The sequence below is a fragment of the Trachypithecus francoisi genome, unplaced genomic scaffold (assembly GCF_009764315.1).
Source record: "Trachypithecus francoisi isolate TF-2019V2 unplaced genomic scaffold, Tfra_2.0 Lachesis_group11, whole genome shotgun sequence".
NCBI lineage: Eukaryota > Metazoa > Chordata > Mammalia > Primates > Cercopithecidae > Trachypithecus > Trachypithecus francoisi.
In genome coordinates this window covers 25,705,748-25,725,441 of record NW_022681456.1, presented here as the reverse complement: position 1 = coordinate 25,725,441, position 19,694 = coordinate 25,705,748, and the positions used below count along the sequence as shown (strand labels likewise).

The window sequence follows — 19,694 nt, the reverse complement described above, 5'->3', positions numbered from 1 at the left end:
TCTCTCTCTCTCTCTCTCTCTCTCTCTCTCTCTCTCTCTCGCTCGCTCTGTGTGTGTGTGTGTGTGTGTGTGTCTGTGTTTGGCTAATCAGTAAAATTGAGAGTGTTAGACTCAGGGTTGGGAGGGACTCTGAAAGTTATCTAGTCCTGCCACTCATTGTATGTTCGACTCTCCTTTCCAACACCCTTCCCAAAGGATCACCCAACCTAGACACCAGTCTTTGAGACTTCCCATCCCAGCTTCAGAGAGTCAAGATTCACTCATGTGGAACAGAAATCTGCTCCCTGGAGCTACCACCAGTACTACTTTTGCTCCTTGAGGCTTAAAAACCCAGTCTAATCCCTAATTTGGCGCAGCTTTGCATTATTTAAAAGTAGCTGAAATTTCCTGAGCATCTCTGTGCGCTAGGCATGCCTGCAGGGCATGTATCACCCCATTTCCAGACTGGAACCTTGGGCTCATTGGCCATGTGACTTGCTGAAATGTGGTCATTGACCCAATTATTTGGCAGCACCAGGATTAAAACCCAAAGCTCTCTAGCTCCAGAGCCTGCACTTTTGGAAGCAACTATCAATTTAACTCAACAAACGTTTATTTAGCACTGACTGATGTGAAATCTCCTGTCCTGGGTATTAAAGAACAGGGTGGAGCCAGTGAGGAGCAAGCATGGTTACCACATTCCAGGGATCCTCACTCTGGAGATTTGGACAGTGGAGTTCACACTCAAGCATTATAATAATGTCTATTTGGCTTTGCTTGCGGCCTGCGCTATTCCAGAAGACGAAAGTGATTTCTGTTTAGCCCATTGCACAGGCCTGGTTTCCTCCTTGTTACACTAGGGCAAGCCCAATGCAGGAGCCATCTCCACAGAGTCCATACCCAGGAAAAATGATCTGTATGCTAGAAGGATACAGGAGGGGGGTGTACCTGGAAAGGTGCAAGGCATGTGATTGGTGTATATAACCAGATTTGAGCAAAGCAAAGCTTCAACTTGGACACATCCCATTGATGAGCAAAGAGGAATATATAGCAAGACCGAGAGAGGCTGGGAAGCTGGAAACAGAACAGGTGCAAAGAACTGATGGGAAAGCCTTCAGAACCAAGCCTGTGCACTGAGCACGTATGCAGGAGCTCCCCCATTAGGCACTTTGTGGTATTGCTATGCTACAGTTATGGCTGGAGGACTTGAAGGAAATGGGTCCAACCCTGACATTGTTGGCATCTTTGTTCTCTGACTTTTTTTTTTTTTCTGAATCTAACGTTGTGTTTGTCTTCATCTAATGTTTAAATTTGTGACAATTCCGACTATATGTGCTGCATGCTGGATGCAGATGAAGATGCCTGAATGTAAATCTTCCATATAATTGCACTTCTACCCCTATTTCATTTCCCCTCTGTTATTCTCACTCTTTAGGGGAGAGAAGCACCGAAGGGTTAGGAGACATCTGTGCCTCCTCCACGCACCTTGCACCAGTTCCCATTCAGAGCCAGCTGCCATACCCCAGCCAAATCCAAACACTCCCCTACTTTCCAGCCTGCACCCCTCCATCTCCTGACCTCACAGGGCCTCCATCTCTTGGTGAGATCTGCTTTGGTTCTTCCTCGGTTGTGGGCTTTACACTCATGCCCTGGTTGGTAGTTGCTCTGCCACCTTACAGCTGGCCCCAGAAATCAACCCCTTTCCTTGGAGGGAGGGACTTCAGGATTCTCCTGAGAAGGAATTAGGCAGGCAAGGGCACATGTGGTCCCCTTTCCATCTCACCAGATACTCAGCCCTGAATATTTTGCCAGTGTCCATGGAGTGAGAGGCCCTGAAGTCCTGACCTGTTCAGAGTCCTTCCCTATATAGCACCAATGTCCAGCTTAGTAAGTAGCCCTTTTGATTTTCCTTTTATCAAAATCACAAGCTTCCTTCCTGGTTTCTATCATCCCTCACCTCCAGATTCAGCAAAATGTAAAATGGGTAACATTTAGACTGGGAAGTAAATTGCATGTATGTTTTCTTCTTGCACACAGAGAGATCCCATAAATTCACTAAATGGCCAAATAGTGGTTTTGTGCAGGCACCAAAAATTACCTCTTTTCCTGCTCTTATCTTTTCCTTGATTTTTAATTCTTCTAGAGATGTCTCTTTTCTTTCCTTCCTTTCTCTGTGTTCTTTTTTTAATTTTTCTTTTTACCAGAAAATTCTATCCCATTCCCATCCCCTACCTCCTTGAAGGAACCATCTCTTTCTACATGGTGTCATTCTAATTTCTTATTCTTATTATCCCAGTTATTCTTGGGGCTTTGGTGCAACCTGAGACAAATGATGTTTATTTATTCATCATTTATAACCAATTTAACTCTGAAAGGGCTTGCGCCAGATTCACAGTATGAGTTAGTTATAACAGAATTACTAAACAAAGATAGCAATGTAAAAAACATGTCATTAAAAGTAAGGAAGACTGCTGTAGCAGAAAATCTCTCCGAAGGTTTGTTACTGTAATTTAACACAAAATTTAACATTGAGTTTCTTAGCCACCAAGGCAAAACAGGAAACAGGTATGATGTATCTTTCATCATCTAATTTAAACATTCACACATACACACACACACACACACACCATCTTTACCAAAACACACTTCATTAAAGATCTTTTCTGACTGCAGCGAGTTCAATCCAGGGCTGATACTCTTAGGCCTTTTCTGGAGATCTGAATCACCTCAGAAGCTTTTAAAAACATTCTATAGGCCAGGGGCAGTGACTCACACCTGTAATTCCAGCATATCTGTAATTCCAACACTTTGTGGGGCCAAGGCAGGAGGATTGCTTGAGCCTGGGAGTTCGAGACCAGCCTGGGTAACAGAGGGAGACTGCCCCCATCTCTACAAAAGTTTAAAAAATTAGCTTGGCATGGTGGCAACTGCCTGTGGTCCCAGCTACTCAGGAAGCTGAGGTGGGAGGACCATCTGAGCCCAGGAGTTCAAGGCTGCAGTGAGCTGAGAGATTGCACCACTGCACTTCAGCCTGGGTGACAGACCAAGACCCTAACTCAATGAATCAATTAAATCCGTAATCAAGTCAAGGGGAAGGGAAATCACTGGCCTGTGCTCAGAGTAGTCAGGGTCTTTCTGAGTAACATGGTGACAAGTGTAAACCACTGCATTCATTATGCAAAAGTGTCGCCCTTGCGGGTATAGGAATCATGACCTTTCTACAAGTGGAACTTAGAGTTCATATGGCCCAGTCTCCTCACTTTACAGATGAAGAACTGAAGTACAGTCCTGTGCCATGGGGCAATGTTTCAGTCAACAATGGACCACGTACATAAGGGTGGTCCCATGAGATTATGATACCGTATTTTTACTGTGCCTTTTCCACATTTAAATATGTTTAGTTACACAAATACTTCCCATTGTGTTACAACTGCCTATGGTATTCAGTACAGTCACATGCTATTCAGGCTTGCAGTCTAGGAGCAACAGCCTATCCTTTAGAGTCTAGGTGTGTAGTAGGCTACACCAGGGACCCCCAACCCCCGGCCCACAGACCAGTACCATTCCATGGCCTTTTAGGAACCAGGCCGCACAGCAGGAGGTGAGCATCAGGCAAATGAACATTACTCTGCCTTCTGTCAGATCACAGGCCGCGTTCGATTCTCACAGGAGCACAAACCCTATTGTGAACTACACATGCAAAGGATTTAGGTTGCGCTCCTTATGAGAATCTAATGCCTGATGATCTGAAGTGCAACAGTTTCATCCCAAACCATTCCCCTCTTCCCCCAGTCCATGGAAAAACTATCTTCCATGAAACCAGGCCCTGGTGCCAAAAAGATTGGGGACCGTTGGGCTATATCATCTTGGTTTGTATAAGTGGACTCTTGATGTACATTCTTGATGTATTGATGTGCTGATGCTCACACAATGATGAAATCACCTAACAGAGGATTTCTCAGAATGTATCCTGGTTGCTCGGTGACACGTGACTATATCTTAGTGCTCAGTGACTCAATGTCACACTGGTCTTTGGAGAAGCAATAAAATAATGACTAAACATACGGACTTTGGATTCTAGCAGACTTGAGGTTAAACCCTAGCTCTCCTCCAATAACTGTGATATTCTGTGCAGGTTACTGAATCTTGCCAAGCCTTGTAACAGTTTGTTCATCATTGTAATATAGGAATATTATATATATTTAAGCATTCTGCACAGGGCCTAGAATATTATAGGCATTCAAGAAATGGTGGGAGCTATAAAATCATGGTAAAAGTGATGATGATGTGTGTAGATCATGATAATGGAAAGAGAAAGTCAAAAATCCAGGTTGCCTAATATCTACCATAGCCCCCTTTCCACTACCCTACTTGGCTGGGATTCTGATCTGAAATTACACTGACCCAAAAGACATCTCTTAGAGCTGCATTGTCCAGGAGGATAGCCACTGACACATGTGGCTATTTAAAGTTAAATTAGTTAAAATTTTAGTTTTTCAATCACACTAGTCACATTTCAAATCTTGAGTAGCCACTGAGGTTTGTAGCTACCAAAATGGACAGCACAGATATAGAACATTTTTCATCAGAGCAGAAAATTTTATTGGACAGAAAGTTCTATTGGAAGCTGCCCTCACAGGCTTTTTCCCCTAGCTTCCTTATATTAATATTTTTGTTATTTATTTCTCTCAAAATATGGTACTATCATTTTAAGCTAGAAGAGAAGGTTCTGTGGTCTCGTAACTCCACCTGTGAAGACACTGAAGCCCAGGGGATGGAACAGATAGATACACAAGTCACACAGCTAGTTAATACCAGAGCTGGTCCAAACGTGCTTCTGACTCAGTGCACGAATTATTCTATAGTGACACAGGAGACCCAGGGAATCAGCTAAGCCTGTGTTTTCCTAAGTAGGGTTCTGATTGATTAGGGCTGAAGCACACATTTAACCCATTCTGTCATACTGCCAAATGCAGGGTGATGTGAGTCCAAGCAGTTTATTACAAGGGAACTAGAATATCATCTTCTCAAAGCCACCACCCAGTGGCAAGGACACCAAAGATGGCATGGGGGAAGATCTGGACCGCTCAGCCTCTCCTTCACGTTCCTTTCTGGTTTGGGTTGTGGAAGAAAGAGATTCTGCTTGGTGTTTAGAATTGATCTGTTAATTTTAAATTTAAAATGTTCACTTGCAAGACAATGTTTGCAAGGATAAAGACTTTGAGATGTGTTTCTGACTCTTAGATTGTGTATATTGTTATTTTTCTTGATTGGGTTAACATGATAAGTTCAAAGCCATGGTTGGTAAATTTTCACAAGGTTGATGAACAAATTCAGCTTCCTGTGACATAGCTCACACCTTTAAATGAACAAAAACAATTCATTGCAACAAATATTTTCACAACTGTGGTTTCTGAGAACAAATATAGAGTCTCAAGTTTACAACAAGTTCATAGTGTTTAGACGATAACTGTTAAAAGGAAAGGTCTCTGTCCTTTTTTTTAAACAGAAAGAAACATGAATCCATGTTGACACAATAGGAGAAACAGAGATATAACTTCAATGTTATAGGAATTGATATAAGCGTCACTTAGATTCAGCCACCAGTGTCAGAAAATGCAAATAGCTGGTGTTTAAACAAGATAGAAGTTTATCATACAAACAAAGCCTGGAAGTAAAAAATCCAGGGCAGATATGGCCACTTAAGCAATGGTCAGAAGTCCAGGCGCTGCTTCTATCTTGTTGCTCTGTCTTTATCAACAAGTGTCTTCCACCGCATGGTCCAGTTTGGCTGCTTATGCACCAGCCATCATGTCCACAGTCTTGCTTATAGAAGGAAGACTAGAGAAGGTTGGGCCTCTTCCCTTTAGGGCTCTTCCTGGAAGTCTCACAAGGAACCACTGCTTAGATGTCAGTGTAAGAACTTGTCTCCTAGGTGCAAAGGAGGCTAAAAAATATAATCTTCATGCTGGATGGTCATAAGCCCAACTAAAGATTCTGAGTTTCATTACTAAGGAAGAAGAGAACACGTATAGAGGGAAAACCAGCAGCCTCTGCCACAGTATAAATACATTCATTGTTACCTTTCTTGTATTTTTTTTTCAAGATAGTCTCACTCTGTTGCCCAGGCTGGAGTGCAGTGGCATGATCTCGGCTCACTGCAACCTCCGCCTCCCGGGTTCAAGCGATTCTCGTGCCTCAGCCTCCCAAGTACTGGGACTACAGGCATGCGCTACCACACCCAGCTAATTTTTTGTATTTTTAGTAGAGACAGGGTTTCCCCATGTTGGCTAGGCTGGTCTCAAACTCCTAACCTCAGGTAACCCACCCACCTCAGCCTCCCAAAGTGCTGGGATTACAGGGATGTACCACCATGCCTGACCCTTCTTTTTAACTTTCTATATAAAGGGTTATGGCTAACCTATAGTTTTACCTTCTTAGAGGGGTTTTTGTCAGTCCATTCTTTTTTTTTTTTTTCTTGTTTCCAGTGGGATTGGATGTCAATCCATTCTTGATGGTTTTTTTTTTTCAAATACATTTCTGATTTTGTATTTTTCAACTGCGATCCTATCTGAGGAAGAATAAAAATATTAGGAACGTACAGTTGTATTCCAGAAGTTGCAGGCCCTACCTGTGTGCCCCTCCCCCTGCATCTCTCTCTAGCATTGCCTCCCACCAGTCCCTCTCCTTCCGTTGCTCTCTGTGTCTCAGCCCCAGTCACAACAAGCTGAGGTCCAAAGACCAGGCTCCAGGCTGCCTCTGGGCCTTTGTACACATGCTGTTCGCCTCTGCCTGGAAATGATATAATGCATGGTGAATAGGCCTGGCTCTGAGCCCAGCTGCCTGTGGTATATCCTGGCACTACTGCTTATAACTGTGTGTCCTTAGGTAAGTTAGATAACCTCTCTGCTCCTCTACTTTATTATCTAATAATAGCACTTACTTTAGGGCTCTTGTCATTATCAAATGCGCTAACATCAGAAAAATGCTCAGAGCCTTGCTTCACATATAACAAGCCCTCAATAGTAGCTAAGTTTGTTGAGCATTTACTATGTGCTAAGCACCTTACTGACATTCTCTCCCTTAATCTTCACAATAATTCTGAGGTATGGCCTTACAGTTCCCCTGTTTCACATATGAGGAAACTGAGGCACAGAGATGGTGAGTAGTTTGCCCAAGGTCCCACAGCTAGCAAATGATGAAGCCTGGCACAGACATCGTCAGAGTACATACCTTTTCTACCACATCAGCACCAGATGTGAAAGTGTAGTGGTTTCCTCTGTAAGGCTGTGTGCTGCCTTTTGCTAATTTTTACGGTGTTTTTTTTTTGGAGGCAGAAGCAGGCCCACGTGGCCCCTAGGAGCCCACCCTGGCTTTTGCCTCTTGGCCCTGACCAGGCCAGGCCCTGCCCTTTTAGGCTTCTAGAGCCACCTCTCTCAGGATATGAAGCTGTACAGCCTCTGCTGCCTCCTGGATGTTTATTTTTTGTGCCCAAGCCTGCAAGGAGTGTTTTGCGGCAGCCTCACACAGAGCCTATGGCTTCTCCACTTCTGAGGCTGTGGCTCCCCTCCCAGGGCCATTTATATCCTGGACCCCATCATCATCCCACCCCATTTGAGATCAGGTTCCTCCACAGAGGCCTCTGCCTTCCTAAAACCAGGCTGGTCTGTGGCACAGGCAGCAGCTAGCGGAGAGAGGCACAGTCTGGCTGGTGGTATGTGATGGACACTGAGCTTGCTGAGCATCCTGCAGCTCACAGCTAGCACTCTCTAGACCTGAGGGTCTCAGCCTTTGGTCGGCATCAGAAAATACCTACAGAGAATAAGAGATAAGATGCAGATGCCAAGTGCAGCAGGGTAAATCACAAATAGCTCCAAAATGATCAAGTCCTACTGCCCAGAACTTGAAAATGCTACTTTATAAAGAAAAACAGTCTTTACCAATGTGATTCCATTAATGTTGACATGAGATTCTCCTAGACTGTCTGAGTGGGCCCTACATCTCATCACAAGTATCCTTATAAGAGAGAGGGATGCTTGACACAAAGAAGGAGAAAGTGATGTAAGGCAGAGATAGAGACTGGAGTGACTAGCCACAAGCCAAGGAATGCTAGCTACCACCAAAAGCTGAGAGGGGCAAGGAATGGACCCTCTCCTAGATCTCCACGAGGGAGGGGAGGCCCTGCAAACACCTTGATTTTGGACTTCTGGCCTCCAGAGCTGTGAGAGGCCAGAAGTTCAACATATGGCCACCAGATTGTTGTTTCAAGCCACCAAGTTTGTGGTATTTTGCTACAGCAGTCATAGGAAACTAACACACCAAGCAAAAGGGTGCAGACCCAGGAATATCAATTTTCACCAACTCCCCAGGTGATCTGGAGACTCCCTGAAGATGGAGAACTAGATGGAGCATCCAGGCTAATGCTCCAGGAGGACCATGAATTCTTACAGTTTTGCTCACATCCTATTTAAATTGTGAGAGCCTGGAGCATGTTGAATGCCTAAATACCGATGGGAAACATACAGAGAGGAGATGGAGGTTGAAGTCATGGGACTGCAGGGAGATAAATGATTGAGCCAAGTCCCCAGGGAAGCAGAAGCAGGGAAGAGAAAAGGAATCCTTCTCTGGGATGGGAAGGGAAGTGAAGCCTAGGAGATGTGTAGCTGTTTGCAGGCAGGGTGGAGGCTGTTGTTATTCATGTATCATTTTTGCTCGCTCTGCCTAGACCTGCCTGTCTTCAGCGCTGTTTGCAGCCCTCAGCCCTCTAAGTCACCTTTCTTAGGATGTGCGGCTGGAAAGCCAGAGATGCTTCCTTGGTCAGTCACATGCATCTGGGCACCATCTGTAGAAATCACCTCCTCACCTGTGCCCTTTGCCCACTTGCCCCATTTCAGGCAATTTATGTAATCATTCATAAGTGGCACTGACCTTCACACTGCAGAAGACTTGTACTTTGGTACAAAATGGCTTACTTTTCCCTAAAAGCACTGACTCTATCCATGAGGCCTCTGTTTCATGGTTCCCAAGTGGTGTATTGTACGTAGGCAGGATGTGGGGAAATCGTCCTCCATGGGATCTAGCACACTGAGCTTCCTCCCTGCCTCAGCCAGTTGTGTATGATGGTGAGGAAGGCAGAATCAGCAGTAGAAAGAGAAGGCTATGTCCCTGCATGCAACTAAATCCCATTGCAGAAGTGTGTCAGTCAGGTTTCTCCAAAGGAACAGAACCCACAGGATGTGTGTACATGTTGGTGGAAAGGAGATTGGAGGGATGGATGGTTGGATGTGTGGGTGGATGTGTGGGTGGATGAATGAATGGATGGGTGGCTGGTTGGATAAATTGATGGATGGGTGGCTGGGTGGATGAATGGATGGATGTGTGGATGGAATGGATGAGTGGGTAGATGGATGGATGATGGATGGATGGATGGATGGATGGATGGAATAGATGGTGAGTGGACAGATAGAGAGACAGATTGATCAACACACACATATCCTACTGGTTTTGTTTCTCTGGATAGCCCTGGCTAATATGCTTTATATATACACACAGATTTAAGGAATTGGCTCACAAGATTGTGGATACTGGCAAGTTCAAAATCTGCAGGGTAGGTCAGCAGGCTGGAGACCCAGAGAAGAGTTGAGGTTGCAGCTCAAGTCGACTGGCAGAATTCCCTCTTTGGGGAAAAATCAGTCTTTTTTTTCTCTTAATGCCTCCAACTGTTTGGATGAGGCCTATCCATATTATGGAAGATAATCTGCTTTACTCAAAGCCTACTGATTTAAATGTTAATCTCATCTAAAAATTCAGAGTAATGTCCAGACTAGTGTTTGACTAAATATCTGGATACTGTGACCTAGCCAAGTAGATACATAAAATTAATATCACAAGGTGTCTTTCTCAAGTGTTTATATTCCCAGGATGATACTAAATACTGCTATGAATACAAAATCGTCTGCAGACAATGCTTGGTTCAGAACAAACTCCCCAAGACTGAAGTGCTTCATAGGGTTGTTGGAAGACTAAATGAGAATCCAGGTGGAGACAGAATCCACCTTTATGATAAAAACTGAAGCCACCAGGCACTAGCTTTTCCCAACCTCACTTGCAGCTTGACAAGGGCTCATGAACCAGGCTCAGTCGATCTGATGCACCAGCTCAACTCCTCCTATTCCATTGTCTCCTGGACCTGTGGCCCCTTTTTCTCCCCCACTTAATAACAGAATTCACCTTCCCTGGTTTCTGGCTTGAGTCATGATTCTCTGTGGGTCATGGTTACTCAAAATATGTTCCATACACCAGCAGCTGCATCATTACCTCGAGTTCATTAGAAATGCAGAATCTCAGCTGGGTGCAGTGACTCACGCCTCTGATCCCAGCACTTTGGGAGGCCAAGGCAGGTGGATCACCTGAGGTCAGGAGTTCAAGACCAGCCTGGCCAACATAGTGAAACCCTGTCTCTACTAAAAATACAAAATTAGCTGGGCATGGTGGCGCATGCCTGTGATCCCAGCCACTTAGGAGGCTGAGGCAGGAGAATTGCTTGAACCCAGGAGGCAGAGGTTGCAGTGAGCCGAGATCACTGTGCGACACAGCAGGACTCCATCTAAAAAAAAAAAAAAAGAAAGACAAGAAAGAAATGCAGAATCTCAGGCTCTGCCCCAGACCCTCTGAATCGGAATCTGCATTTTAACAAGATCCCAGGTGACTCAAAGGCGCAGAAACATTTAAGAAGCACTGACCTAGAACACTACCTTGGCTTCCCCCACTCCAGGACATCTGCAGAAACCACCCTCGTGGGCAGTTGGACCACGCCTTGCACAGTAGGTCTATCACTATAGTAACCAGCTGTGGCCGCCTCTTACCTCTACCATCTTCCTGGCTTTGGTGCCCACAGATGCAGTGATGTTACAATGAGTATTGCTATAGAAACCAGCACCGGATATGGTCTACTATCAATGTAGCTGCTTTTCCTTCACTCTCTGTGTCTCTGGAATTATGAGCTTCCTAAACCACAAATATCTAAATTCCTCTCCGGTCTAAGAAACACTCAACAAATAACAAAGATGAAAAGTCAGGGCCACATAGTTCACAAAGGGAAGGCTATAACAACTGCAGAGGTTTGCATCTATTTGTAAAGAAAAGGCAGGAACATCCCTCTATGTCGCTCTGTGTAGCAAGGCCTTTTCCTGTACCTGGCAGGGAGAAGGTGAGTGATGCTAAAAACAATGTTGGTGGTGATGATAATAACAGCCCCCATTTATTAAGTACTTTCTCGGTACTGGGCGCCACGCTACATGCATCATCCCATTCAATTCTTCCAATAACCATGTTTATTTGTTCCCTGTGACTGCTGTAAAAAATTATCACACACATGGATGCTTAAAACAACACAAAATTCTTCTTTTAACAGTTCTGGCAGCTAGAAGTCTAAAATCACCCTCACTGGGCTAAAGTCAAGGTGTAGGAAGGGTTGGTTCCTCCTGGAGGCTCTGGGAGAGAATCTATTTCCTTGCCTTCTCCAACTTCTACAGGCCACCTGCATTACCTGGCTCATGGCTCCTCCTCTCATTACTCCAACCTCTTCCACTGCTTCTCTTCCTTTCTCCTTTTACCTTCTTGCCTGCCTTTGATAAAGACCCTTTTCGTTGCATTTAGGGCCCACTTGGAGGATCCTGGACTTAATCACACGTGCACAGTCCATTTAGCCAGATAAGGCAGCTTTCACAGTTTATAGGGATTAGGATGTGGACGTCTTGGGTTAGGGGTGGGGGCATTCTTCAGCCAACCATACCCTCTGAAGTGGGTGCTGTTATTATCCCCATTTTCCCAGTGAGAGAACTGAGGCATGACAATTGAAATATCTTGTTCAAGGTCCCACTGCTAGAAGGTAGAGCTGGAATCCCGTTCCAATCAGTCTTTCTCCAGAGCCTGTGCTCCTAACCACAGCACTGTACAATCCTCAAATGACTTTGACCCCATCCCCTACTGCACTAGGTCAAAGGAAACAAACCAAACACCATCAGCTTTCTAAGGAGTTTGAGCTTCCAGTTGAAGCCCCTCTACTGCAGACTGAAACCTCAAAATAGGATTTCTTGGTTTGGGGACCCTTTGCTCAAGTTTTCTTCAAAATGTCCAACCTCAAGTATATTGGTTTGCTGGGGCTGCTATAACAAAATGCCATGGACTAGGTGGCTTAAACAACAGAAATTGATTTCTTCCCCACTCTGGAGGGGCTGGAAGCCCCAGATCAAACTGCTGGCAGGGTTGTCTTCCTCTGAGGCCGCTCTTCTTGGCATGGCCACCCTCTTGCCCCACTGTGCACACACAACCCCGGTGTCTCTCGTGTCCTAATCTCCTCTTCTTCTAAGGACACCAGTCAGACTGGATTAGGGCCACTCTATTGGCCTCATTTTAACTTTATTACCTCTTCGAAGGCTCTCTCTCCAAATACAGGCACATTCTGAGTACTGGGGGCTAGGGCTGTAACATAGGAATTTGGGGGAACACAGTTCAGCCCATAATAATGGGTATTTTCTCTGAACCCCAGAACAAGGCAGTTTAGTGTGTGAGATGAATTCCAGACCCCATGGATGTTCTCACCCCTAGGTTACATGCCTACTCTACATTCTTTACCACATCTCCAACCTCACCCTTAGCAACCCTTTCAATACCTTTTAATCTACTACCTCTGGATATGCCTGTGGCTCAATATGCCCCATATCCAACCATGACCTCTTTGTGGGAGGGTCCTATCTTCTGATCTCCCCAAAACTTTCTGTCTTATCATTAGGACTTTCGTGGTTTTCTCTCCATCTTCCCTAGTCCACACAGTAGGTACTTCCTAAAGCCCCAGCAACTGGTTTTTCCAATAGAATCAAATAATATTAGCATTGGAAAGAAGTGAGCAGGCTAATGGTAGCCACCTGTGACCTACCATCTGCATTTGTAAGTAAAGTTTTATTGGAACACAGCCAAGCTCCTTCATTTGTGTATCATCTGTGGCTGTTCTCACTGCAATGGCAGAGTTGAGTAGTAGCAACAGAGACTGACCATATGGCCCATAAAGCCTAACATACTTACCAGCTAGCTTTTTACAGAAAAGGTTTGCTGAGCCCTGAAATAGACCATCTGATCCAAACCCACCCCATTTTATAGGTGAAGACACTGAAAGCCAAAATGTTGATGGGCCAGAGGAGCCCTCCAGTGAGTTCCTGGCAGATCCAGGGCTGGGATTCAGTTCTGCGGAATCCCAAACCAGGCCTTCCCCACATCCTGTAACATTCTTTCTAGTACCCAGACTCCCCGGCCAAACTCCTTTTCCATCCTGGATGGTCAGCCTCATCACCAGCTCTCTCTTCACCATTTCAGAGAAAGGCTGTGTCCATATATGTTCTCCATCTCCTACTTGAATCTGGGCTCAACAACCATCCTGAGCTGACATGTTGGCTTGACCCTGCAGGAAGCCCATCACGGCTTTCTCTTTCCTTCCAGAGCCTCCAGTCGCACCCTATATACCTCTCCTAACACCACAGTGAAGATGTAGATGGCCACTGTCCTGTTTGAGTGGACCATCTCCCTCCTCTGCTCATCTCAGGCCACCCGGTCGGGGATTAACAAACCTGCCTTGCTCCAGAATTTCCAGGGGAACTTATTTAGAATGCAGATGCCCAGGCCCTACCCCAAGACCTATCGGAGCCAAACTCTGGATGTAAAATCATGGCTGTTGCCATTTTAACAAGCTCTTCGTGTGATTCTGATGTTCAATGAAGTCTAAGAACCACTTCACTAAACCATGAGCTCCTCAAGCTTCTTTTGGATTTTAGTCACTGCAAACAACTTCAGAATAAAGGAGATAACCAGTGGAACATTGTTCTCTTAAGAAAAATGTATAAAGAGAATGCAAGATTTTTTCTTCAGCATTCTCCACCCTCTCCTCAACTCAGGGCCCTTGAATTCTTTCCCATCTCCAATTCCTCCAAAGAAAACATCACAAATAATGCTATTTTTTCCCCTCTGAGTAGATAAGATAAGAAGATTTTTAAATGAGTTACTGGCAAAGAATTCATGAGCTTATAAACTATTAAGGTCAGAGTGACAAAAAGAAGGCAATGTTGAAAGGAGAGAATAGGTACATAGAAAATTCCAGGAGAGGCTGGAATCCTGTGGTTCAAGGTGTCTTATTCTGGGGCTTGCCAGCTGTCTTGGTAAAGGTGTTATTTTGAAGGCAGCAGAGCCTTTTTTTTTTTTTTTCTATTCTTTGGCATTCACCAGGCGTTGGCTGTGTGCCCTGGGCCTCGCTTGGCATCTAACATGAAAGGCAGCAGCCCAAGGGCAGTTCTGTGATGGAGATGCAGTCCTCCAGGGACTCAGGGTTGTGGGCTGTGCTTTGGGGCCACTGAGCAAAAGAATGATGGTGGGAGGCACCTCTGAAACCGAATCCAGAGAGGAGTTCTCTGAGCACTTGGGGCTGGTTTCCAACAGTGATGGAAACACTGTGACAAAAATAAGTTCTGCTCACCTGAGACAGTAGAATCCAATTCAATTTCAAGTCAATGTGTGTTTATTGAGTGCCTGATTCAGTTTAGGTGATGGAGAGAATGGGAGAATGAGGGAGACAGCCTAAGAAGCAGGCTGATTCAGGCAGAAAATCCTTGGGACTCTGCCCCACAGATAGGTCCACAGGTCCAGAAACGCAATTTTATTGGTTTCACCCAGTAAGAAATTGGTAAATCTTAGTCTGTGACATGAGCAAATATTTATTAAATGCCTACAGTGTGCCAGGCAGCGTCCTGGGGCTGCAGCAGGAGTGGTGATCCAAGAAGTCCCCGTTCCCTGCCCTGGTGGAGTTTACATTCTAATGGGGCATTTGCAGAAGCAGTGGGTAAGGCCAGAGGAGTCCTCTGGGGTGAGGCCCACAATGCGAGGGATTCAAGTGGGATAAAGTCAGGAGGAACGTCTAGGGAGAAATGGGATTTAGCCTGTGGTTTGAAGGTTACGTGTGATGTGGATTTTTAAAGGGCTTGAAGCCTTACAGACAGGAGGCTGAGCTGCATGAACAGGAATTAGCCCACTGCATACCAGCAAGAGTCCATGACCTGATCAGCTCCCCTGGGGTGACAGGTGCATGCTGAGTAACAGAGTGCATGCTACCAAGTTGGACAACAGAATGTCAATATCACATGGGGTTTCTGCACACGGGATATGCAGTCAAATAACTTGGGTCTGACTCCCAGCTCTTGCTAATCTTGTGGTCCAGGGCATGATACTTAACCTGAATCAACATCATTCTCCTGATCAATGAAATGGGCATAATCATAACTAGCACAGAGGTTGGTCTTAGGCATTCAGATGAGACCATGAATGACTGTAAATGGCTGAGCTGCTGAATATTATTAACATCAGATAAATAGATCTGACTTTAGAAAAACTGGCACCTGCCACCAAAAACTTTCTGGGAAGCTCATGACATCTGCATTTCTCAAGGGGGCTGGCTGACTTGTAACCCCATCTACCTGTCATCCTCTTCTCAATGCCATGGTGGTCATGCTGGACTGAATGGCAGCCCCAGGGCGGGGGACGGCAAGAAACATGCCCAGAATATATTTGCACAATCTGGCCTCCTTCAGTTTTGCACCTGGGGAACCCCACTGGCTTCATGCTCGTCTGACCCTTGCTGAATGGCGGGAAACCTTTTGGATCTACATAGTGCATTTCTCAAAGTGTGGTCCTTGGGCCACCTAAATCAGAATTGCAGGGGCTGCCTGTTAAAATTAAGTTCTTGGACTTTAGCACAGTCACCATCGCTGGATATAGAGCCAGATGATTCCCAAGCCCTCTCACGATGACTTTAGAGCAGGGGTTCTTTGAGAATGTGGTCCTCAGACCAGCAGCATCCGTATCAGGAACCAGTTAGGAATGCATTTCCTGGGTACCTCTCCTGATCTATCGAATCAGAAACTCTGGGAATGAGACCCAGCAGTCTGTATTTTAACAAACTCTCCAGATAATTCTGATGCACATTAAATTCACATGGGGAGGTTTTAAAAACTACCTGTGTCCATCTGCACCCTATACCAATTAAATCAGAATGCCTGGGACAGGACTCAAGTGTCATTATTTTTTCAAAATCTTCTCCAGTAATCCTAATGTGAGGACAGAGTTTATCATCACTGGAAGAAATAGGAAGATGACACAAATGTATTGCACTTAGAAAGTTGTCCTTCAGGCCGGGCGCGGTGGCTCAAGCCTGTAATCCCAGCACTTTGGGAGGCCGAGACGGGTGGATCACGAGGTCAGGAGATCGAGACCATCCTGGCTGACACGGTGAAACCTCGTCTCTACTAAAAAAATACAAAAACTAGCTGGGCGAGGTGGCGGGCGCCTGTAGTCCCAGCTACTCGGGAGGCTGAGGCAGGAGAATGGCGTAAATCCGGGAGGCGGAGCTTGCAGTGAGCTGAGATCTGGCCACCGCACTCCAGCCGGGGCGACAGAACGAGACTCCGCCTCAAAAAAAAAAAAAAAAAAGAAAGTTGTCCTTCAGTGGTAGGCATTGTCTCAGTTAATGCTTGCAACAAGCTTGCAACAGCCTACCATGATCCAATTAGCAGGCAGGGAACTTGAGGCTCTCAGAGTTTCAGGGGTGTGACCAAGGTCCAAGGGGCCTCAAATTGTGGGCGCCACTGGGTGGCTGCCCAGCCTGGCTGGGTCTGAGGGAAGGCTGCCTGTTAACCTGGCTCTCTTTAGAGAGCCTCTTCCAGGTGCTAAAGTCTTTTGGCAGCATGTTGCCTGGGCAGAGCTGAAGCCTGAAAGAGCTCCAGAAAGACGACAGGGACCAGGCTGCAGATGGAAAGGAAGCGCTAGCAGACACCTTAGGCTTAGGTCCACAATCAGGGAGCCCCAAATAGAAATAACACGGGGCGCTGATTGGTTTTCCGCCGCTCCAGACCCTGCGCTTGGTGCTTCAAGTGACTCATCCTTATGTTCACATGATCGCTGAGAGGGATAATATTCCCAGATCAGTTACCTCCTAGCCTTTCCTAGTCACATTATCCCCAGGTTACAGATGAGGAAACTGAGGCCCAAGGATTCCAGAGAGCCTGCCCCCGGGTCACCGGTGCGGTCCGGATGTCTCCAAAGGCTCTCCCACTACTCTGGAATTCAGAGGCAGGGTCTCCAGGGAAAGCGGGGAGTGGGCTGGGGAGTCGGGAGATGGGGGAGAAATCCCCCGAGCAGGGGGTGGGGCCGAGCCGGCAGCCCCTGCCTCTAGGGAGGCCCTAACGCTCATCTCCGGGTCCCTCCTCCCACCGCAGGCCCTTCCTCGTGCTGCCGCCGCTGATGGAGTGGATCCGGGTGGCCGTGGCGCACGCCGGCCACCGCCGCAGCTTCTCCATGGACAGCGACGACGTCCGCCAGGCGGCCCGGCTGCTGCTGCCCGGCGTGGACTGCGAGCCGCGCCAGCTCAGGTAGGCGCGGGGACCGGCGTGGGGCGGCGGGGGACGGAGGGCTCCGGGCTCTGGGCTCTCAGCCTCCACCCCTCCAATTAGAGCCCCACACACCTCCGTTGCGCTGGGGTGGAGGCTCCCTGGTTGAAGTGGCAGGCGCTGGCTGAACAATAAGCAGGTCCCTGGAGTTGCAGGGATTAAAGAACGCGGCGAGGCCCGATTCTTAGATTACAGATGTCGGTGTGGCTTCTCTCTGGCTATTCTCTCTGCGCTTAGCTTCTCCCTCTCTCTCTCCTTTCCCAGTAAAATCCGGTCTTCCTGTAGTTTTCTAACCAAACCTTGCAGAGTGAAATTTCTGGCTGGGTCAGAGAGCGCCTCTGCGTTTTCACTTGCGTGAGGATGGAGTGGTCCTCTCTGCATTCCTCAGGCCTGTATCCAGGGCTCTCCTCCATCAAGGTGGGAATTACTCCTGGGTCACTCAGGGGCCCCTTGCGTGGGTGCTCATTTTGAGCCAAAGCAAGAGAAATAAAAGAACTCACTCAGGTGAGTCATAATCTGGCTTTAAATACAAGAAGCACAGAAACCCAGTGGGGCGTGTGTGTGTGCACGCGCATGCACACGCACAAACCTAAGAGCATGCACTTTCCTTACTACCCCCACTCCCACCTGTTTCCCAGGTGTCATTGTCATCATTTTCAAGTCCCCTCCTACCCACCTGATGGGAAACTGCCTTTTCTCCACAGCTTATCCAACCGGGCCAAGGGCAGAGATTTCTGCCCTTTCAGATCTGATTGGGGTTCTGCAAGGAAATAGTGGGTCTGCAGTATGAAACAGCCCCCTGAAGGCCCAGAGCTGTCCCTCAGCCCAAGAACATGCAGAGAGCTAGTCAAAGTCATAATTGCTAGCATTTATTGGATGTTTACCACATGCCGAGCACTGTTCTAAGTGCTTTACACAGATGAATGTTTCCCAAACGCTGTAAAGTAGGTACTGTGATTATGCTCACTTCAAAGGAAACTGAGGCACAGATAGGTTAAATACCATGCTCAAAGTCACAGGAGTAGTAAATAATAGAGTCAGGATATGAATTCAGGCAACCCAGAGCCCTGGGATCATAGTTCTAACCACTGAGCTTTCCTGCCTTCAGATTTTTACCCAGGCATTTTCTGGTTGTGCCACCATGCCTTGTACCTTGCCACCTACAATAACAGCCCATCTCAGGGAGAGGAGAGGTCATTCACTGAGCACCTACTATGTGCTGGTTATCAATTGCAACAAAAGATTTCTTTCCTTTAATCCCTGAAGGGGCGTCATGAGGTTGGCATAATCTTCCCATTTTACAGATTAGGAACCATTGGTAGAGCAGCTTGTAGGCAGAGGTACCAAGGAAGAAATTCTTGTGGTCCTATTCTAAGTCCAGCCTCTGCCACCAGACTGTCCTGCCTCCTGTTTTCAGGGGTGGGGGGAACATTCTCACTCCCGCCACTCCTGCCCATTGCCCCGATCTCCAACCTGGATGTCTTTGTAGCTCCTGCTCTCCTTTTGCAGGAAGCCTGGGACTGCTGGGTGACAGGAAAGGTTAGATGTTTTCTTAGTGCTAACTGACAAAGTGTTCCTTGTTTGTCATACCTTCAGGAGACCCCACAACTTAAAAGTTAGGAGCCTGGGCTCCAGGATGCCATTGCCTGGGTCCAGATCTCACCACCAGAGTTAATCAACTGTGCAAACTTGGGCAAGCTAGTTAACCTCTCTGGACCTTAGTTTTCCCGTGAGTAATGTGGAAATGTGAATAGCACTCTGCTTAGAGGTTGGTGTGAGCATGAAGTGGGATAATGAATGTGCACTATTCATTCAAACAATGCCTGAAAGGAGGTAAGTGCCTATAAAGCGGTCATTTTTAACTCAATTCCCCAAGCCTCTGCTACCACTGAAATAATGAGGCAGCTCCTACTTAGGTATTATTCTATAATTTTTGAAGACCTTTAATACTTTCTCATAAGAACCTCAAAACAAACATTGGTATCCAGAAAAAGCAGTGCTGCCCCATTTTGCAGAGGAGGGAATCAAGGCTTAGTGACATTAGGTAACTCTGCCAACATCGCACAGATGGTAAGTGACAGAGTTGGGAGCCATATATCACACCCAGAGACCCACTGATACAACCATGTGTCATTTTTCTGCTCCCTCACCCTAGACCTAGACAAGCCTTCTTGGAGGATGCTATCTTCTGAATGGCTCTGTCCCTTTTCACAATTTTGCAGACTGAACATG

General features: G+C 46.5%; 1 protein-coding gene across 2 annotated transcripts in view; it reads left to right on the top strand.

Moving 5' to 3' along the window:
• BTBD11 (BTB domain containing 11) overlaps positions 1-19,694 on the top strand; it is a 340,401-nt gene that overhangs the window by 245,133 nt on the left and 75,574 nt on the right. For both annotated transcript variants that reach the window (XM_033220772.1, XM_033220771.1), the window contains exon 4: positions 17,292-17,444. In XM_033220772.1, coding sequence (XP_033076663.1) covers positions 17,292-17,444 — 153 coding nt within the window. The remainder of the gene's footprint in view (positions 1-17,291; positions 17,445-19,694) is intronic.